The 23,503-nt window shown below is 32.2% G+C and overlaps 2 protein-coding genes across 8 annotated transcripts in view; one reads left to right on the top strand and one right to left on the bottom strand.

Moving 5' to 3' along the window:
• Positions 1–15,893, top strand: part of LOC143068246 (uncharacterized) — a 33,966-nt gene extending 18,073 nt beyond the window's left edge. For 3 of the 4 annotated variants that reach the window (XM_076242151.1, XM_076242152.1, XM_076242150.1), the window contains exons 8-14: positions 2,433–2,542; positions 3,416–3,539; positions 6,877–6,963; positions 9,237–9,339; positions 10,032–10,144; positions 11,324–11,472; positions 14,761–15,893. In XM_076242151.1, coding sequence (XP_076098266.1) covers positions 2,433–2,542; positions 3,416–3,539; positions 6,877–6,963; positions 9,237–9,339; positions 10,032–10,144; positions 11,324–11,472; positions 14,761–14,977 — 903 coding nt within the window. In that variant the 3' untranslated portion in view covers positions 14,978–15,893. Of the gene's footprint in view, positions 1–2,432; positions 2,543–3,415; positions 3,540–6,876; positions 6,964–9,236; positions 9,340–10,031; positions 10,145–11,323; positions 11,473–14,347; positions 14,360–14,760 lie in introns of all 4 variants that reach the window. The other variant, XM_076242153.1, reaches the window with a different exon arrangement.
• Positions 15,894–18,033: 2,140 nt separating this feature from the next.
• Positions 18,034–23,503, bottom strand: part of LOC143068245 (TAF6-like RNA polymerase II p300/CBP-associated factor-associated factor 65 kDa subunit 6L) — a 29,501-nt gene continuing 24,031 nt past the window's right edge. For all 4 annotated transcript variants that reach the window (XM_076242145.1, XM_076242146.1, XM_076242147.1 and 1 more), the window contains exons 10-12: positions 22,768–22,900; positions 21,158–21,286; positions 18,034–19,444 (exon numbers count right to left, since the gene is read on the bottom strand). In XM_076242145.1, coding sequence (XP_076098260.1) covers positions 18,062–19,444; positions 21,158–21,286; positions 22,768–22,900 — 1,645 coding nt within the window. In that variant the 3' untranslated portion in view covers positions 18,034–18,061. The remainder of the gene's footprint in view (positions 19,445–21,157; positions 21,287–22,767; positions 22,901–23,503) is intronic.

Below are 23,503 nucleotides of genomic sequence, written 5' to 3'. Positions count from 1 at the left end.
TTTAATTGCTTCACTGCTTCCTTCTAGGAAGCAATTCCCACGACATATTTTCTGTATGCAAAGTGACCTCAGTGTGACCCATCTCGTAAAAATCCAGTGATCGCAATACGCATGGATGTCCTTAAAATAATCTATTATCTGAATTTACATATTAAACACATGCTCAATTTCCATGCTTTTTTGTTGATTTTTTGTCGATTGTTGAAAAACAGGTGACAATCATTAAACTTCGGCTTCAAAACACGAACTTTAATTACCTGCCATATTTTCACAATAACACTGACCGATTGAAAAAAAAATTGACTATTATATGAAATTTACACGAAAAAAATGATAAATTCATGCACAGAAGACTAAGTTTATGATGTTTGTATGCACTTGTTCAAGAATTGAAAGAACATTATTTTTCACTGGTCACTCATTTCTTATGACTTTAAATAAGAATAATTTTTAAAAAATCACCTCCTCTCCCCCCTGAAAAAAACAGATGTTTGGTTAGAGCTCTTATGACTTATTTGATTGTCAGTCATGGTTTTATGACTCTTTTTTGTTAAAACAAGTTAAAATGTGATTTTTCATGTGGTATTTTTTTTTTTTTGGCACTAGGTCTATTTTAATTTTACCTGTTATCTTATTAATTTTAATACAGTCATATAGATACTTTCATCAATAATTGAATTATTGTTTTTTTTTTTTTTTTTATATAAATGCCAAATCTAACCGGGTATTTAGATTCTTAATTTTTGGTCCTGTTTTCAAATTGGTCTACATTAAGGTTCAAAGGGTCCAAAATTAAACTTAGTTTGATATTAACAAAAATAAATTCTTGGGGTTCTTTGATATGCTGAATCTGGACCATGTTCTTAGATTTTTGATTATGGGCCCAGTTTTCAATTTTGTCCAAATCCAGGTTCAAAATTAAACTTTGTTTAATTTCAACAAAAATTGAATATATGGGGTTCTTTAAAATGCTGAATCTAACCATGTATTTCGATTTTTTTAATTCGGGCCCCGTTCTCAAATTGGTCCACATTGAGCTCCAAAATGGAATTTTATTTGATTTCATCAAAAATAGAATTCGCGGGGTTCTTTGATATGCTGAATCTAACCATGTATTTAGATTTTGGATATTGGACCATAAAAGATAAATGTCAAATTTGAAATTTTTAAGTTCTTATACCACATTCATTCTGTGTCAGAAACCTATGCTGTGTCAACTATTTAATCACAATCCAAATTCAGAGCTGTATCAAGCTTGAATGCTGAGTCCATACTTGCCCCAACTGTTCAGGGTTTGACCTTTGGATGTATCAAGCTGCCCCCAGTGGAGCATTTTATTATTTTTGGAGATAAGTTTTATTGAGCTATTGAAATTTTAGTTGAAAGAGAGGAACATTGCATCATAGGCCCATTTCATAGCTGCTTAATTGCCAGACTTCTTTGATAATTTATTGAAAACCTTTCTTAATCGTCAAATATTGTTTTCTCCAGACCGACATAAAGAAATATAAAATGTAACTTATTATTTATGCCTAACATCACTATAATATATTTCCTCAAGAATGCATTTGAAATAATATGGTTATATATAAACTTTAAGTGGTACAACAAATTTTGTAATGGGAAAGACTACTTATGTAAATAATATAATTATAAGTGTGCTAATAGTTTTTGTTTCCTGTTTACTACTTGGTTTCTCTTCTGATTTCCTCAATTGTAGGATGGGGTTCAATTCAATAATGGGACTTTTGACTATTGTTTTTATAATTGTATAAATAAACCAATTTTTCAAGACGTTTCGGCCATTGGCCTTCTTCAGTTCTTTATTTTTCCTCTCAACTACATGGCTGACATTTTGTTTTTATACAATGTTTGTGTATATTGTTTTATGCAGTCATTTGAAAGTCACATAGTAATTTTTAAGACCCAAACAGCTTCTTTGTGACATAGCAAAAGAACTGACCTGAAGACAATATAGCCTAATGTTTAGAAATGACATTATCTGAAAGGACTATATAGGAAAAATTGCAAAATATGAAAAAACATATATCAAACATATATAAACATGTTTGAAAACATATGGAATCATATGTTTAGGCCCTGATATGAAAACATGTTTTTTAACATATGAAAAACATGGAAAACATATGAAAAACATATGTTGCAATTATTCCTGTTTATGTTTTGTGTTCTGTATGCCAAAAATAACCCTAAAAGTCAATACATATAATGCATTGTTAACGTTATTTTCTGACACATACACACCATTTTGCTTTAAAAGTACAGCTGTGTAAGAATATTATGTATTTTTTTAGGAGCATATTTAGGCAGTACACACCCTCCATATCCCCATCAGAAATCAAATGTGTGTTAAATTATTTCATTCAAGTTTTTTAGTTCATGTATTTATATATATTTTTGTTTTGTTTCAGAACATCCACTTCCCTCTGAACAGATATAAAAAATTGTTACCTGAAGATACAAAAATCAGTGCATATCCAGTAGCTTTACTGCCAGGACAGTTCCAAGAAAGCTACAAACAGTAAGTTATTATACAAAATCAGTGCATATCCAGTAATTTTACTGCCAGGACAGTTCCAAGAAAGCTACAAACAGTAAGTTATTATACAAAATCAGTGCATATCCAGGAGCTTTACTGCCAGGACAGTTCCAAGAAAGTTACAAACAGTAAGTTATTATACAAAATCAGTGCATATCCAGTAGCTTTACTGCCAGGACAGTTCCAAGAAAGCTACAAACAGTAGGTTATTATACAAAATCAGTGCATATCCAGTAGCTTTACTGCCAGGACAGCTCCAAGAAAGTTACAAACAGTAAGTTATTATACAAAATCAGTGCATATCCAGTAGCTTTACTGCCAGGACAGCTCCAAGAAAGTTACAAACAGTAAGTTACTATACACAAAGGGTTAATAGGTGAAGTAAAATCTCTTCTACTGTAGAACTGGTCAACTAATATGGACAATTACCTGGCTTTTATATAGAAATAAGGAGATGTGTTATGATGGTCAATGAGACAACTATCTTCCAAAGTTAAAATGAGGTGGAAGTAAGCAATTATAGACAATCCATCATACAGCCTTCCACAATGAAAAAACCCATACTGCTATAAAAGGCTCTGACATGAAAAATGTGAAACTATTCAAATTAGAAAACTAACAGCCTTATTTATAACAACAATTTACAAAAAAAACTAATATGACAGACATGAACAAAGGGCTGAATTACAGGTTCTTGTCCTAGGACAGGCACATACAGAATGTGCAGAGGTTATCTATACAAAGCAAAAAATATCTAACAAAAACACAGACATCCCCCACACTTATTATTAGTCTAGTTATTGCTAACGAAATCGATTCAAACTGTTATGCATTTGATGAATGTATGTTTTGTAGTTACTCTGGAGATGAATTGAAATATTTCCCATTAAACACAGCATTATATGATCCCCCTAAGACCATCAATCACATGTTATCTAGTCCTACATCACAAGAAGCTGCATCAGAAGAAGATGGAGATGTAAGTATCCATGTATAAGATGTACAGTTCATACAGATTCTCTTCTTTTATGACTCCAAGACACCACATGATTCCATTATAGATGTTTCCAATATGTGTTAAGCAACCTTCCGTAAGAATATAAATTAGTTCTGCCCACCTAATAATCAACATTATTTTTAAGACATCTACATTAGGCAAATGAATATTGAAATCATGTATGATTATACCAAATTCTGATCACTTTTCAATATACTCAAATCTTAACTTTTAAATTCCAGTAGCCCTTTTCACAAAATATCTTAAGAGTAAAATTTATCGTAAGTCTAAAATATTCCTTAACAATTCAACACAATATGTTTATTGTAAGATTAATTTTACACTTAAGATTCTTTGTGAAAAGGGCTGCTCATCTTAAAAATAGTCATATTTTGTGAAAATGATATTATATGCTGGCTTTCTTCAGAGCAATTAAGATTGTTGGTCCTCTAATTATCTTTTAGTCATATCTGAATTACTAGTATATTTTCTGGTTTTGACTTTTAAAGGGGCACTAGCTGTCAAATTCATGGTCACAGATTTGACTCAAATTCTCATATTTGATTAATAACAATGTAAAACATTTATCCAAACTATCAAAAAAGTCTAAAATACAAGTTTACGCAGCATAGGGTAGATAATATGTAGGTTCATTTCGTGTGTATTTTAGTCCAGACGCCATCTAATTAACTATCGATTTGACCTCAAATGACCATAAAAGCGATGTAAACAAAAATAAAGATATGAATAGATTAAACCAACACGTGTAATTGGATTTTTGTCGAGCCTGCAACTTTTGTTGCAGAAAGCTCGACATAGAGATAGTGATCCGGCGGCGGCGGCGGCGGTGTTAGCTCACTTCTTTAAAGCTATATATTTTAGAAGATGGAAGACATGGATGCTTCATATATTGTATATAGATGCCTCATGTTACGAAGTTTCCGTCAGTCACATGTCCATTGTCCTTGACCTCATTTTCATGGTTCAGTGACCACTTGAAAAAAAAGTTCAAATTTTTTGTAATGTTAAATTCTCTCTTACTGTAAGTAATAGGATAACTATATTTAGTATGTGCGTACCTTGCAAGGTCCTCATGCCCGTCAGACAGTTTTCACTTGACCTCAACCTCATTTCATGGATCAGTGAACAAGGTTAAGTTTTGGTGGTCAAGTCCATATCTCAGATACTATAAGCAATAGGTCTAGTATATTTGGTGTATGGAAGTACTGTAAGGTGTACATGTCCAACTGGCAGGTGTCATCTGACCTTGACCTAATTTTCATGGTTCAGTGGTTATAGTTAAGTTTTTGTATTTTGGTCTGTTTTTCTCATACTTTATGCAATAGGTTTACTATATTTGTTGTATGGAATGATTGTAAGGTGTACATGTCTAGCGGGCAGATGTCATCTGACCTTGACCTCATTTTCATGGTTCAGTGGTTATAGTTAAGTTTTTGTGTTTTGGTCTGTTTTTCTCATACTTTATGCAATAGGTTTACTATATTTGTTGTATGGAATGATTGTAAGGTGTACATGTCTAGCGGGCAGATGTCATCTGACCTTGACCTCATTTTCATGGTTCAGTTATCAAAGTTAAGTTTTTGAGTTTTGGTCTTTTTATCTTATACTATATGTCATAGGTCAACTATATTTGGTGTATGGAAATATTTTATGATCTATATGTCAGTCGTGCAGGTTTTATTTGACCTTGACCTGGTTTTCACGGTTCATTGCTCTGTGTTAAGTTTTTGTGTTTTGGTCTATTTTCTTAAACTATAAGCAATAGGTCAACTATATTTGTTGTATGGAAGCATTGTTAGCTGTACATGTCTGCCTGGCATATGGTTCAACTGACCTTGACCTCATTTTCATGGTTCATGTTAAGTTTATGTGACAGTCGTAATAAAGCTTTATATTTAGGAGTATCAACATAATATCAATGATTAGTAAAGAAGGCGAGACATTTCAGTGTGTGCACTCTTGTTATAGGTCTGTTTGATTTTTATTTTTTAGATTAAAAATGTTTCTTGTTGTTTTTAACCGTATTAGAATGATTTTATGTGGATCAAATCAGTAATCAAATGATTTACCTAAGTTTCACTTTCATTGTTGACATTCTTTTTCTTTAAATAACCAGTAAAAGTACAATGCATGTATTGTCAATCTCTAGCTAGGGGTTAAATTGAAGTTCCCAGGAATTCAGATTTAATGAGGTCGAATTCATCTTCGCTAGCCAAGTGTTACGATCCACTCCTGCTCTCTTCACCCTTGGCAGATTGAGCCAACATTTGTGATAACAATGTTGTGCCATCTATCGGAAGATAAAAATCATGCCCATTCCGAATACATTATTATTGACTAATGGTAGCACTTGAACTCTTCAATTTTGAGGTAAAAACACGGTAGCGTCTAGATTATACACACTTGGTAAAGCCGGAAATGAAAATATACGTCAACATTCATGCATTTGTGCATGAAACATACACAGGAACTTCTATTGGTGATTAAAAACATTCAAGTTGTCACTAAATAGTCGTATGTTTAGGAATGTGAAGACTTGTTGCACAATAAACACGTGGTAATTGTTTACAAACAATTTCTACATTTACACGTGATCATGTTATAGGCGCTTTTTGATTGGATGCAGCGAGTTTTGACTGCAACCAATAAAAATCTTTACCTTGTGTCTCCGAAATTTTATCTCAATCCGCCAAGGGTGAAGAGAGCGGGAGTGGATCGTAACCCTTGGCTAGCGAAGATGGGTCGAATTATTCACTTAAAAAATTATTCACTTTTAAGTGAATAACTAACTATCAGTGGTTCTTAGCTTAATTTGACAAATTAAACCATTTTGGCTGCTAAAAGCAAATTATCATTTCACTATTTCACTTTCATTATTGATTGAACAAAAAGAAATCTTACTTTGGATTTTTGAAATATCTCGTAGCTAGTGCCCCTTTAGTTTTGAAATAAACATTTGTTTATTTTCACATTCTTTAATGTTAATAATAGGCCAATGGAGGTGAAGCAAGGAACAAATTATCTGAAATGATAACATTAACAAAAGAAAATGTGCTGAATAAAAAAACCCATTTAGATATGGGTTATCCATAAAAATACAAAAGACAATCAGATTTTAAAATTGTATTACCAAACAATGTTAAAAGTATTCAAATTGGACAACATTTAGTGTATGCATATCTGAGGTATCCATACATTTTGGTTAATTCTTATGTAGTGCTGGGAAAATATGAGAGTGACGTAAGTAAAGAAGGTAAACATTGACTGTTTTGTCAAGTCTTGCTGCTATATTTTGCAGGGTAAATCAGGTTCCGACTCAGACAGTGATGATGACAGCTCTAGTAGTTCTGAAGGTAGCAGTGAGGCAGAGGGAGAGCTAGAAAAGGTAATAATTCTATCTCACATAGAACCACTATGTGATTAACCTGACAACAGTGACTAAAACATTTTAAGCTAGCCCATAAATTGAAGAATTTGTAATGTGTGCTTTTTATTCAAATAAGTATGTGTACATAAACATTTTTTAAGGGGTTTGTTTTGTTTGTTTTGATAAGGCTTCAGGTGGGCATTTGATTTATACCAATTTATCAAGTCAAATGTGTTGAAATGCAAAAATAGGTACAAGTCGAAGTCGAAGGGACTGGACCAAAGTATTCGACTCAACCGAGGTTCGACTCATCAAAGGTCGAGTGTGTCGTCATGAATTTTGAATGCATGAAATACGGTATGAGATTTGTGTAAATTAGATACAATGAACAGTGTGCCTTTTTTTTTTCTATATGACACTTTATAATTGTGTATTCAATCTCCATTGTTGGTCCTTCGTAATAATTAGAAACACAAGTACAGATACAAATCATGCACACATAAAATCAATTGTCTACACAAATATTTACAAAGGTCAGTCGCTATAAATTATGAAATCACTCGCGGCACGAAACAAGTTCTGAACGGTCTCTGATGAGGTCGTCTGCTTTACGTTAAATTATCATGAATTTATTATAATTGTCCTAATCCTTTTATCTATATTAATTAATGAGTTTTAAATCTCATGATTCATTTAATCTTGGCTTGTGTTATTTAAATTCGTTTCGTTTTTATCTCAGGTGCAAAATGTTCAACACACTAACATTCCGCTTGAACGATCAACAAAAATGTTAATTAGCGGTCACCATAAACATGTCATTTAACTGTAATACAAACAAGTATGTTTACTCAGCTTCAATCTCTTTTGAAAATGATAAGTTGACATAAGAAATACATCCGACTTAAACTTTTATTATTAGGTCTGCATCTTTCGAAAATTCTTACTTTCGAGACATCCGGGTCAATTTACATTAATTTTACTTCGACGGGACTATAAAATTTACTCGACTTAACCGAGTATTCGAATCAACCGAGTTCGACTCATCAGAGGTAATTATGCATTGAACAAATGGGAATTTTACCGGGACTAGGAAATTACTTCAACTCATCCGAGTTTTCGACACAACCGAGTTCGACACAACGAGATTCGACTGTACACTAATAAGATGGCAGTGACAGTGCTTAATCATTGTATAATGGTTTGCTATTCAGAAAGTACTCATTGTATAATGGTTTGCTATTCAGAAGGTGAATAGTTTGACAATCCATATTTTGTTTGGTGATGCCTTATGGCTGTAAGGTTTTATCTTGTATATGTCAGTTGTCCATGACTTCATCTTCATTATTTAATCATTTACTAATGTCCTTTTATTAACCAGATTTTTGTGACAAAAATGTCGGTTATTAATTTGGGGATGTACGGCGATCAGGCGGTCGGGGGCCCTGTCAGGCGGCAACCAAATGTTGTCTGTGCATCTACTCATGAACCATTCAACCAAAGCTTTTTAAATTTTAATATGTTGTTACTGACAACAAAATGAAGGTCAAGTTCAATAATGACGATTGTGACTTTTACCGTTCAGGAGTTATGCTTCTTGAAAGATTGAAAAATGGTGTTTCCAGTCATGTCCATGCATTTATGCATGAACTGTTCAACCAAAGCTTCCCAAATTTTAATATGTTATTACTGCTGACAAAATGGAGGTCAAGTTCAATAATGACGATTTTGACTGTTACCGTTCAGGAGTTATGGTTCTTGAAAGATTGAAAAATGGTGTTTCCAGTCGTGTCTGTGCACGTGCATTTACTCATGAACTGTTCCACCAAAGCTTTTCAAATTTTAATATGTTGTTACTGATGACAAAATGTAGGTCAAGTTCAATAATGTTGATTTTGAAAAAATCTTATCGAAAAATGGCGTTTCTATTCATGTTTTTGCATTTACTCATGTACCATTCAACCTAAGCTTTTAATATTTTGGTACTGATGGCAAAATGGAGGTCAAATTTGATATTAATGATTTTCACTTTCACTGTTCATCAGTTATGGTTTTTGTGATATTGCCAGGACACAAATAAATATGAATAAATCCGGTTTGCTGTCATTGTGACATCCTCTTGTATTTGCATAAGTTTAAATTTTAATTTCTTTAGATATTTAAGTAGGTCCACCATATTTGTTTCATTAATGAATTGTTACTATAAGTCACATTTTGATATTTAATTAGAAAATAGCTTAATCACTATAATGTTCAATAGATTTATGACTAAATGATGCATTATTTTTTTTTAGAAGGAAGAGTCAGCAGAAACAGGATGTAGAGTTTGTAATTTAGAAGCAGAAGAAGAATCAGGAACAAAAGAACTTGTTCAGTGTTCAGAATGTGCCAGACATGGTTTGTACCTTGGTCTAAATTTTATTAGATTGACATACAGTATACCTCAACTCATCCTGGAAGAATGTAGAAAATCCCTCCATTGCAATATTTCAGCCTAATTTTGACACCCAGACTTTGTGTATTAGAATTATGTCTGAGGCCAAAATCATATCAAAGTCCTGTGAAGAAAAATGTTTTCTTTTGATACTCTCAATAGTGTTTGTGAAAGAACCTTCATCAGGTTCACTGATGGTCAAACATTGAAATGACTAGCATTGAAGAGTTTGACTCCTGTTTTATTTCAAAACTTTATACTTTTAATAATTTTAGTATATCATAAAGAAATATTTTTAAGTTTTGCCTTTGTTATTGTTGACCAAGTATTTCAAAAGTTTTATAGACTTAAATTTCACTTCAATTTTTCATAAGAATTGTCTGATAATTATACTGTTATAATGTAACTGCATTAACATGACTTAGTTCATAAGTTGTATATGTATGCCAAACTATGTAGGGGATTTGTTATAAATAAGTGTTACATGAGTGTCCATAATAGTACTACAATACCTTTATAGCGATTCTTATCTTGAATCTTGTTGAGGAGTTACCTCTACAACATTGGGTAAAATAGATTACTAAACACCTATGTCTGTTCAGCAGCTAAATGAAAACTTTATACCAGTTAACCAACATTATGATATTTGTTTTAGGACACCCTGCCTGTTTAGATATTACAGATGACATGGTGGCAGTTATAAAAACTTACCCTTGGCAATGTATGGAATGTAAAACATGTGTGGAATGTATGGATCCTTTTGACGAGGTATGTCAGTGTATTGAATGTAAAACTTGTAGTATCAGGTGAATTTTTTCACACCTTATCTATCGGTTCTGTCTCCATATGTAGGGGGACAATTATGATATTTATTACAGGTTGAGGTATGGGGCATATGAGTTAAATGACCATGCTTACTGAGAAGTTGATAAATATTTTATAAAATTATTCTCTACAGGTATTGTACTAAGGTGTGATCTAAAAATTCTTGAAAAGAAAAGTACAGTTTTGTACTTTATAAAGACATTCTAAATAAAAATTTAAAACAAATTGTGTAACCTTCTCATCATGACCTTCATAATTACATGTATGTTTTTGTGCGGACACAAAAGTTCTTCATGTAAAGTTTACCTTTTTGTTGTTGCTTTTTATGTTTATGGCATTTCATCCATACTTTTATAGCATACAAAATGAAGGTGACTTAAGATATATATGGTTTACTCTGGTCTGAATCATATGTTTATTTAGATAGATTGTGGTAAATGACAGCTTAAACTAAAAAGGATTGTAATTTATTGCTTTAAGAAGCAGGATTATTTTGTCAATTTATTTTTCAGAAAAAAATTGTTTCAAAGTATCGTAAGAAAGTTAGTGCCTTAATGTGTAAATTTTAGAGCTCTAATGAATGGCTTAAGTTCTCATTATCACAAGCTATCACTGATCTTGCTATGGTCATTAAATATAAAATGTATTATGGAGTTGCATGTATTCTAAATAGTTATGTTGTTGGCATTGTAGACAAACAAAGATCACATTTCATAAGTTTGTAGTTGATTTAGTAGTCATGTGTTATTTGTTTATAATACAATACTTAAAACAAGAGAGGTAGTGGTGAAATCTGAGACATTATATTTTCTCTGCTTATTTAAGTTACCATACGGTAGTGTTGTCATTGCTTACCGATACATATAATAACAAAGGGGTAAGATATAAAATATTGGCATACCAATTAGACCAACTTCTCATTTGGTAGATCAATGAGAGAAGCATAAGCAAAGGGAAATTTTAGTACAAATGTATACAGCATAAATTAATTCTAATTATAAAATAGAATAACAATATTGTGAAAGAAAAGCAATAAAGTGATAAATATTGTTTCTGGGTAGAATTAATAAGGATGCATGTCTAGATAGTTTACCATTGATACAGTTTATATTTGACTTTCAGGATAAGATGATGTTCTGTGACAAATGTGATAGAGGATATCATACATTCTGTGTTGGACTCAAGTCAATACCAAATGGTCCATGGAAATGTCAAAGTTGTAAAGGACCAGAAACACCCAAAACACCAAAGTCTGCTTCAAAGAGAGGAAGGTTAGTATAGAGTAGAACATGCTCTAAATGAAATCATTGTGTACCGATACCTGAAAGTAAACATGTTTGGTCATGAAATGAATGCCACAAAATATTTTGCTAGACATGGTTGTTATACTTTACCCGCATTATCTTAGTCCCCCAGGGTATCACCAGCCCAGTAGCCAGTACTTTGGTTCTGACATGAAAATACGGATTTTTTGTGTTATTAAAATTTGCTGTTACAAAATGATAGAAATTATTATAAATTAAGGAATGTATCTCCCTCATCCAAAGCTCTGATTCCTTCCATGGATTTGGCTATACTTTTTGGACCTTTTGGATAATAGCTCTTCATCTTTTATATAAGCTTTGGATTTCAAATATTTTGGCCACGAGCATCACTGAAGAGACATGTATTGTCGAAATGCGCATCTGGTGCAAGAAAATTGGTACCGTTAATTTTATCATCATTTATACGTTATCTTGTCATGATCCAGTCATTTCAGAATTTGAATAAGATTCTTTGTTTGAGCTAATGAATGAATTGATGTCTTATGATTCTGTTTGTGCTTATGAAAGAGTTGATGTCTTATGATTCTGTTTGTGCTTATGAAAGAGTTGATGTCTTGTGATTCTGTTTGTTCTTCTTGCTCATGCTCTCCTACTGAACCCTTACAAATTTTCTAACATTATACTTATTTGAATTTGAACAGGGTGAACCAACACCTGAAGTGGTTATCGTGTGGTTGGGTAATAGTGGGTGAATACCTTATATATTAAAAGGTTAACTCATAACTATCCTGCTACTGTCAATACTTTAATTTTGGCATTTCACAAGTCATGTCTTCTTTGACTGTCAATGACGTTAAACCACTTAATCCCTTTGATGTGTTTATTTGATTTTAGGTTCTGATGCATGATTTATTTTTAAAGCAATTGCTTTTATGCCGTCGCGTATGGCCATCTTTGTGACCCAGATCAGAGACTCCGCCCAGATCAAGCCATAGTATTTTGTTAAACAGGCTCCTGGTCAGTCATTCTTTAACAATTATGTATGTTTTCTAATGCAATACATAGCTTGAAACTTAAAAAAAAAGTTAGTGGATTTAAGAAGTTTCAGAATATGTTCTTGTAGATGTATTTTTGTATTTAAAGGGTCAACCGTTTGACTATCAAATAACATAGAAGTCCGAGTGAAAAAAAGTACATTTTTATAAATGCGATTCCGTTTTCCGCCGTTCGTACGATGTTTCAGCAAAATATGGATTCATTTCAGTTGTTGATTTAGTATTGAAAATTTAACTGAATTATCTCCTAATAAATACGGTTTTTATGTTTAATTTGTGTTTCTTTAAGAGGTCAGGTGCTCTTGTTCATTCATAAAATTATCGTTCATTCATACATTTATCGTAAAATCAAAATCACTACACAGGTTAATGCGTAGTGTCAAATTATTACCTGTAATCTAAAAATAGACAAACTTTATTTGCGCAAATAATTTAGCGGAACGAAACCCTTGTTGAAAACACATAACAATAAGTTCGTTTTCCTTTTCTGTCAAAACTCCGTAATATTTATCGATCACCTTACTAATGAAATGGACCCGTCCAAACGTAGTAGATGCCAAGTCGGTCCAGATGAAGAGATATTTACAATTTGGAATTTTCTAGTTTATTAATACATAGATTGAAAAAAGTACGTCTTTTTAAATATCATGATCAAAACTGGGTTTGCATAATAAATGTCAGATGAAACCATTATCCTCGTCTTTTCAGTGAACAAGTCTACTACGTTTGTTGACACTCGACGGTCCACCGTGTTAGCAATTTTATTTCACATGTTTTCGAAATATTGAAGATCATGTTTCGCAATGTTTCCTGAAAATTGAAAATATCAAAGTAACGTAGAGCTGTTTGTTCTTGTTCGTATAATAAAATTGAGAATGGAAATGGGGAATTTGTCAAAGAGACAACAACCCGACCATAGAAAAACATACTACAGCAGAATTAAGGTCACCAACAGGTCTTCAATGCAGCGAAAAATTCCCGCACCGGAGGCGTCCTTCAGCTGGCCCCTATACAATATATATACTAGTTCAGTGATAACGATTTAATGTCATGTTTGTCTGTGATGACCCCCCTTTTCGGGATTGCATGAGAATTGTAGTTATCTTGTACCCACATGCACTTGTTTCTATCCATAGGAAGGTCGACTATCCATATAAAACTATTTATATGGATAATCGACCTTCCTATGGATAGAAACAAGTGCCTGTGCTCGTACCGCATCAGAAGGACACATATCAACTGAGCAATAATGTTTGGTACTTAGTTTTAAAAATGATGACAAAGTAACATTATGAAAATATTTTTATTAAGCTGAAATATACATTTATTCTTTACATGTTTATGTCTTGTAAGATATTTTATTTCTTTCCCGTTTTTTAACATTTGCGTCTGGAAAGTTGAAATGTTTTAACTTAATCATTTGTGTTAATGGTTAAATATAAATTAATAATGAAAATTGTTAAAATTAAATCAATAAAGGAAATTATTGACAAAGAAAGTTACAAACACTACCAGGGGATAATCCATGATGATTTCTTTTTGAGTTATATGTTTCAGCACATGTATATTTGACCCCAACTTTAGCCTGGTAAACGTGTTGTCTCCTTGTGAAATATAAAACATATTAAAAATGACTTTCTGCTAAAGTCTTTTATTTATATAAAGTTAAAACCTTCTTACTTTTAACTAGACAACACTCATGTCAGGTTTAATTCTTGTATATATGTGGATGAAAAATAAAAGTCCCCAAACATTAACATGGCAGCAATTGCTTTTACAGCCTTTAAGGCTTTGATTATTATTAACTGTCTTTGACTTTTAACTAGCTTCCAGTAACTGTGAGTACTCTGAAATTGTACTTTTGTGTTTATTTTACCTGTTGATACAATTTGTTAAGTTATTTGTTATTTATTTTTTAACTTATTTATGGTAATAGGTTATAAACCATCCCAATCTCGGATGAACTATGAAATTTGGATAATAACACCAGATGATATAGATACTTTAGTATGATAATACTAGCATTATAATTTATTTGTCTATTGATGTTATATTAATATTTTTTTTAACAACTAACAATATACAGTTTATCTACCTGAAGAATCCCTGAATTTCTGGTACACAGACCTTCACTGAGATAGCTATGCCAGTAGAGTAATTGTTCACAAAATGTGCAATGCTGTTCTTGAGTGATAAAAAAAAGAGAAAAGAACATTAAATTCTTTTATTTTTTTTGCAGAGGTAGAGGTAGAGGACGTGGTAGAGGCTCAGGAAGAGGACCTGGTAGACCTCCCAAGAATTTACAGAATTCCCCAAAACCAACAAAATCTCCAAAACGTGCAAATTCTCCCCAGCCAGCAAGTTCTCCTAAACCAGATGATACCAGTGTTAATAGTGAATCAAGTACAGCTGAAAGTTCTCCACCTCCTACAGATTCACAGGAAGAAACAAGCTAATTGACATGTTCTTAAGACTACATAGAATATATTTACAGTAAAAATGTTTATTGTTGTTTCCATAATTTGTCGTCAAAATGCCATTGTTGAATGCATTATTTGAACTTAGAAATTATAATGAAACTTAGATTTAAGATTGCATTGAAAGTTACATCTACTGAACTGTTTACTTGTTAATTTAATTGTTTTGATGCTTTAATCAATGCAATAGAGTTTTTTAATGTATGGGGAAGATATTGTAAGATAAGGATATAACATTACTTTTTGAAAAAGAACTAATAAATTCAAGTCAAATGAATTTTGCATTAAGTAAAGGATTTTGTAAGGATGATTAATTTAAAAAAGATAGTATTTATTCCAGGAGCAACCATTTTTTCTATATATCTTTATATCATGAAATATGTAGGGGCATTGTGTCTGACAAACAGTTAATTTACAGGACAATACAATACTTTTCTCTAATGAAAATTCAGACCCATAAGTATGTGTGTGGAGGGTTCCTTTGGTCTTTTTATTCAATTACTGTTGGGTTTTTCACCCCAGTATGTTTGTCAAAAGGAAATGTTACCCAGTCCTATGGTGCTATATACCAGTAACATTAATATCATTTATTTGTCTTATGTATGTTCATAATTTTCTGTGTTCATTTGTATATTTTTACTGTGAAAACTTTGTATAAATTGAGTTCAATAAAAAAATTGTATTTGTTTAAAATGTACATCTGGATATATTGTTTCAGTGTATCTCAATGATTTGAAGTAGTAAAGAGTTATTGATAGCTCTTAGGAGCCTAGACATGAAAACTTGTGTTTTAAAGACTTTTCACATCAAATTTGTACTTTTAGTAAGAAGTATCTGTATTTTTGAAGAATGTTGTATGTAGTAATTTTACTAAATAAAAGTATAAAAACCTTAACTTTTACATTTTGGTTCTTTGTTTAATGCTTAACCAACACATCTACCCCAGAACAAAACAGTAAAATATTGGTCACTTGAAGCAATATCACATGTGTAAATCTAAAGCAAATGAGATTTATCACAGATATTTCCAACAATTAATTCAGCTTACACATTACAAGTTCTGCTTGAGTTTAATTTAACTGATGAATTTTGTTTTTGGTTCATTTTCATTTTCATTACCCAGTGTATTTAAGCAACACTCAAATGGGAAATGTGTCCATAGGAACACAAATTGTGTATAAGCTTCATACATTTGGTTTAGGCAAACTAAAGTTAGAGAACTAAAACCAATTTTGGGACGTACAGAGACAGACAAAAGTAAAACTTAATGCCCCCTCTGCTACAGTGGGGACATAAATACAACTGCCCGATTTATATTAAAATGACAACAGAAAAAAAAATACTTTGGTATGGCAAACAGCAACCAGCTTGGGTCAGACTCGTGCAGAGTGTGGCATGGTCAAACATGTTTGTAAGTGCTCCACCCGCCCTAATCAGAAATAGTGGTGTAACAGCACAACTTAAGAACAAAGAACACCTGCATCCTTCATACCTTGTATACAGATACCTTATCTCACAAAGTTTCCGTCTGTCATGTTAATTGTCCTTGACCTCATTTTCATGGATCAAAGACTGCTTAAATTATAAAATGAAAACTTTATTTGGTATATTGGTTCCTTGCAATATTTCTAGTCTGTCGGGTAGGGTTCTCCTGACCTCAGCCTCATTTCAAGGTTGAAGTCACATGGTCAAGTCCATATTTCATATACATGTACTGTAAGCATTAGGTTACTCTATTTAGTGAATACAATAATTGTGAAGTGTACTTGTCCCACTGATGGTTTCATCTGCTCTTAACCTCAATTATGTGTTTATTGGACAATGTTAAGTTTTTGTGGTTCTATCTATTTCTCAGATACTATAAGCAATATGACCACTTTATTAAGTGTATGGAATGATTGTACTGTGTACACATTCGTCTGACCTTGATATCATTTTCATGGTTCACAGGACAATGTGTAGAGTTTTGTGGTTTGGTGTATTCTCAAATAACATAAGTAACAGGTCAACTATTTTTAGTGCATGGAACGAGTTTGAGGTGTACATGTCTTGCATTTACTTAAAGCTAGTAAAAATCCATGTTAATCAGTACACGTTTATTATATGAACTGAATCCAGGCATCAACATTCATTGGATTTACCCAAAAGAACCAAATCCTGGCATCACCATCCATTCTATAAACCCAATAGAACCAAATCAAGGTTTCAACATCTATTTCATTAATTCACAAGAACTAAATCCAGACATAACCATCCATTCCATAAATTAAAGGACAGAATCCAGACATCATCATCTTTTACTGGTACATTATACATATATAAACCGAAATTCAGGCTTCATCATTCATGACCTTCACTCAAAATCCAGACATTTACTAGTATACCATCTTTAACATTTAACACCAGAACAGAATCCAGGCATCACCATCCATTTTATATACCCTAAGTAACCAAATCCAGATATCACCATCCATTACATTTATTCATAAAAACTTAGTCCAGACATCACCATCCATTACATTTATCCAAAAGAACTGAATTCAAAGTCAGGAGCCTGTAAACCGGTAGTTGTCGTTTGTTGGTGTGGTTCATAAGTGTTTCTCCTTTCTCGTTTTTTATATAGATTAGACTTTAGTATTTTAGTTAGAATTGATTTAAACTAGTCATTTTGGGGCCCTTTATAGCTCTCTGTTTGGTATGAGTAAAAGGCTCCATGTTGAATGCTGTACTTTGACCTACATGTATAATTGTTTATATTTTATACATTGTGATTTGAATGGAGTTTTTTTTGTTTTTTGTTTTTGTTTTTATCTTATATTTGTTTTTCAATAGTCAGGATTTCACATACACTCTGCACTTACATCAGACACAATTCAGTATACAATATGCATCATTATTGAATATCTGTAATTGAACATTTGAATTAGTGGTTTACCCACGAAAAATGCATAAAACTAGTTTTAATTTGTTAATATAGTTTAACTACTGTCACATGTAAACAATGCATGTTCATTGCCCATTTAACAACTAACAAAAAATGTATAAAAATTTATTATAACTATATTACTCTGGTGAGAAATCTTTAGATTCTTTCATCTTGATTTTCAAAGTCAAAGGTTTACGATTACCAGCACCGTCCGAACTCTCACCTTCTGACGAATAATAATGAGATTTTTTAAATGGCAATGGTTTAAAATCTTCTGGATCTGATTCAAATTCAAATTCATCATAGACTTTAGCTGCAGATTTAGCAACCTGTTTCTTCTTTTTACTGTGTTTAGACTCTTTGGAATCTTTAGATTTTGATGAATGTGAATGTTTTGGAGAATGTTTATAATGGGGAGACAACTCTGATTTATGTGATTTGGGAGAACTTTTGTATAATGGTGATGAACTTTTTGGTGAATGTTTATAAAGAGGTGACATTGCATGTTTTGGATTCGGAGAACTTCTTTGTGGAGGAGACATAGTCTCTACTGTTTTTACATGTAGATTTTTATTTGGTCCTCTAGTTATTTTTAGCTTTATCCCTTGCGTAGGTTCACTTTTTACAAAAGACTGATCACTAGGTGAATCAAGAAAAGCAGGCACTGTGTCTTCGTCTTCACTGTTTGAACTATTCACCACGGTCAAATCTTTCCTCTGAGCTTTTTGCTCCTGTTCTTTTATCAATCTTAACCTTTGTTCTTCCTGTTCTTTCATTACTTTTCTTTTCTCTTCTTCTTTCATTGTTCTTAATTTTTTCTCTTCATGCTCTTTTATTACTCTTCTTTTTTCTTCTTCTTTCATTGTTCTTAATTTTTTATCCTCTTGTTCTTTCATTACTTTTCTTTTTTCCTCTTGTTCTTTCAATATTATTAATCTTTGCTCTTCTTGTAATTTTAACATTCTTAGTCTTTCCTCCTCTTCTTTCCGTTTTAATATTAATTCCCTCTCTAAATCAGCTCTTCTTCTTTCCTGTCTTCTTTTTTCTTCCTTTTCCCTTAACATTCTATTTCTCTCTTCCTGCTCTTGTTTTTCTCTTGCAATTCTAATTTTTTCTAATTTTTCTCTCTCTAGTTGAGCTTTTCTAATTTCTTCCTGTACACGTACTTGTTCCATGAACTCATCTAATAATTCCTCCCCAGTTTTAGCTGCCTCAGGATCTGCTAGCGAAATTAATTCATCCTTCTTTGAAGGTTTAAAAACACTTTTCTTAAAATCAATAGTTTCTGCCAAATTAGGCAACTGTAATGTCAGACTATCGCCAAAGAAATCATACATTTCTAAATAGAACCTTGTAACTGAGGTACCAAAAGGGTTCGGTAATGTTTGTGAGTTCACTTTCTGTTCAGATTTGTTTACTTCAGGATCAGAAGGTGTTGCTGATGCACTGCTTTCTTTTTCTTTGGATATTTCATCTTCAAATTCTTTAATCTGACTTTTCAGTAAGTACTCCACACAATACTGGAAGTAGAATAGGAAAAATATGAATATTTTAATCAGTGCAAAATAGGGATATGAGGTAGGATTGCCAATTAGACAACTTTCATATAGAGCCCCAAGAAAGCAGATTCAAACAGCTACAGGTCTTTGTTATGTACTTTGAACGAAAATGCATGAACGACAGCTAATGCAAAAGCACTCCATAAATATATTGCCTATCATAAATACCCCATCATTTACACACTTCATGTGAAAACTTATCATTAAAACAATGAATGACACAGTAACATGACTAAGACTGCTTCCGCACATATTCTCTGTAACTGAAATGCATACGTTTATAACATATCAGTGGACATTCATAAATATTTCTTTATAAACACACTTACTAAAAAATGTTAACATTGAACAATGCACAAGTCACAATAGTATGACTGAGGGGACAGGGCCTCAATTTCTGCATACCCATATAAATAAATGCTTGAGGACCTATTTCATATTTTATTGCATATTGAGTACACATGATGACAAAACAGGTTATACGAGTTATGGGCAAGACACTGTTAGAAATATGTACCACGATTTTTTTTTGTTTCTTATATATCGTAAGATTAACAACTTTCACTACAAAGCAAATTTTTGTAAAAAATTTATGAATATATTAGTGTTGTCAGCGGTTAACCGGTTAACCGGTCAAACGACCAAGTACCGAATATCAAAAACGTTAACCTGCTTAACAGGACTTTTTTTTCAATTTTGATAGATATTATATAAATTTGTATTGATATCATTAAAAAGTTAGGTTTTATTTAAAAAATGTTGTCGTGGTAATTAATTTGACAGATCAGTTGTCCAGTAAATTGATTGCTATTGCTAATCCTATAAACATAAAATTAATTAGAACTTGTCTCTCAGCTCGGGGCAGAATCTTAAAGAAACATAATTAATAGACATGTTTTTTAGCAGTAACTCTAAATCAGTAATGCCATTAAATTTTACGATTTACTTCATTATTTCGTGTCTGGTCTAATATTGTGTAAGCCTAAATCTAAATGTGCAACCTCCATCGTGCAAGGCTTAGTCTTACTTTAAACCAAATGCTAACTCAAAAATTGTGAAATGCAGACCAATGTGAATGTACTCAATGTATACCTGATAGTACGAGTAACATGCAAACAAAGTAAAGAAACTGGCCGTATGGTGACCTATAGTTGTTAATTTCTGTGTCATTTTGATCTCTTGTGGAGAATTGTCTCATTGGCAATCATACCACATCTTCTTTTTTATAATTAATCACTCAAAATGAAACACTCCAGACATATTCAATTCTACGAGATCAAGAAGTTTTTTTTATTTTATTTTTCAATCGTTGGTACAAACGATATAGTTGATAGGGTGTAGTTGATTATTAAAAGTCAAACTTCGCCAGGAATCCTCACAGACAAGCCTGATAATGCCAGAGGACAAACTTCAAAAAGCATAAATTTATGACTTAGATGAAAGGTTGTCAAATTGACACTCATATCACATCTTATATCTATGTGTAGGGTACTATTGATAAGGCTTGCAAGCACCAACTCAAACTACCGGTTAACCAGTTAATCGGTCAAACGATTATTCAGAGTAACCGGTTAGGCAAAAGTGTACGATTTGACAACACTAGAATATATTATTGTCTGAGAAGAGTAAGGTAAATGAACCCAAAAATTCTTTGATTTGTAAATAATCACCTACCAAAACTGAACCATAAACCTTGTGAGCATCAGACTTAGTTACAGCATTAGCCCTTGATGTATCATCAATAATACTGTTTAAATATGGCATATATACTGGTAGGTGGGGAATCAAAACCTCTTGGATATGCTGAAAATATTAATACAAAAATCAACTATCAACAAATCAGTCATAAATGTACGATATATTTTTTTTTTTACATATAACAAAAAGTGAGAGTAATGCATTATTTGTGTGTCTGAAGTTTATCTGTTATGATAATAAAATAAAGAGAGTGTAAACTAAATGGTACTATAAACTAAAAGATTTAATTTTAAAAAGTATGTTCTGAAAAGATTTCATTGTATTCATGTAAAAAATTGTTGCATATGACTTTACCTACCGGGTACTGTGGGTTCATTATAATTGGTTGGATATCAATGTTCATGGATCATGGGTATACGTAAATCATGAATTTAAATATGCAATCAAGAACAAATTTCTGTGGGAAACTTACAAATAAGATGTGATGTGATCTCCAAGATCTACAAGAGACTAAATGACATAAAAGTTAACAACTATAGGTCACTGTGCAGCCTTCAACAATGAACAAAAGCCATAATGCACAGCGAGCATCATCCAAATAATTATGACATTTTGAAAGGCTATTATATTTTTTTCTTTGACCCCTTACAATTGACGGAAGGCGTCAAAGCAAAAATTTAAAATAGCCTTCCAAGACGTCATAATTATTTGGACTAAGCAAGCATCTTAGATATCAAATAGCACTATTTTTGTTTTTTAGTGGGTCAGTTAAATATGGAACTTTTGGTTACCAGTAAAAAAGTTAAATGAATAAAAAAAATTAACAAATACAGTCCACTCTCGTTATCTCGAAGTCAGCCATACCAGAAAAATATTTCGAGATACACATAGTTCCACTTAACAAAAGCTGGAAGTTTGACTGAACAAGGGACACAACTCTTGCTTAGCTTGGTAAATCTAAAATAAAATTCTCTTCATTTTGTTTTATCTCACTCTTTCTTTTCAACAGAAAACACAACAAGATTAAAGACGCTGATTGAGTAGTTTTTAGGTGATCATCAATGGAAGTCATAATCCTTACTTTATATACACCCAAGCTCATTAGTGTAAATAACAATTACTTGTTTTGCAAACATTTTAAATACTTTTTCATGAACATTAACAATGTATCACTAATTTATAAAAATTCTATAAAAGATAATCTTAGGTAAACACTCGTGGAAATAGCATGTCATAAATTGATACAGTGGTCAGTGACTGGAAATTTTATTACACATGTATTGTCAGATTAACTCTTCAATCCATTTAAATGTCGAGGTCATGTTTTGCTATATGTGTAATAGTTCGAGATAAATAATGAATTTTGAATGCTTTTGTTAACCTTGGGATCGTAAATTTAGTTCGACTTAACCGAAATTTCGACTCATCCAATTTCGACTCATCAGAAGTCAAATTACATTTATATGGAACAAAGTTCAGGACCACATGGAAACTTTGACTCATTCGAAATTTCGAGGTCAACAGTCAAAGAGTAACTGTATCAATAATTTTTTTTCAAAATTTTTCAAATTTAGTAAATTGTTTACCTTTTGGTCTAACATCATAATACCAATGACAGCTCCATAATGGCTACACAATGGTTTATTGTTGTCATATAACACTTCTTTAAGAGTTTTCACTGTGTTGTACATCAGGTGGTTAATGGGTGTGGACCAAGAACTGAAAGAATACAAAAAAGTAAATTCGATGAAGTATTTTTAAAAAACCAGGAATTAATAAAAATGCATAAAGAAAAGACTTAATGTTTGGTAGTGTCTCTAAGCTATTTTTTTTTGTTGATTTTTGGTGTTTTAATGCCACTTTTAAGCACCACATTTAGGCTATTTCATGGCGGCTAGTTTTTATTGGTGGCAGAAGCCTGAGTGCCCAAAAAAAACACAGACCTTCAATAGGAAAACTGACAATCCTAGTCAATTAAGATTGGAGTCGAGTGCACCTGCATGAGTGGGGTTTGAACTCACAACCCCAGTGGCTATTGATTACAGTAGTAACTACTTAGACCACTTGGCCACGGAGGCCCCCTCTCTTAGCTATGAATAGTTATAGTTTAAAATCAAATGTGAAGAATTACTCCTGTAGACCAACTATTTTTTTTCAATTTTGGTGAGTGGGAAAATGATGTCAATTTCATTAATTATGATAGCTATAAATGGCTTAACATGGAAAATATCTCTGTGACTATTTTGGTTTACAGTATATACCTTTGATGGCTTTAATTTGGAAGAAATGATACAATAATTCTAGTTAACAAAGTAGTGGTAC

This window comes from Mytilus galloprovincialis, chromosome 3, assembly GCF_965363235.1.
Source record: "Mytilus galloprovincialis chromosome 3, xbMytGall1.hap1.1, whole genome shotgun sequence".
Lineage (NCBI taxonomy): Eukaryota > Metazoa > Mollusca > Bivalvia > Mytilida > Mytilidae > Mytilus > Mytilus galloprovincialis.
Note: the sequence above shows the minus strand (reverse complement) of the source record. Positions and strands in the feature narration are given on the sequence as shown.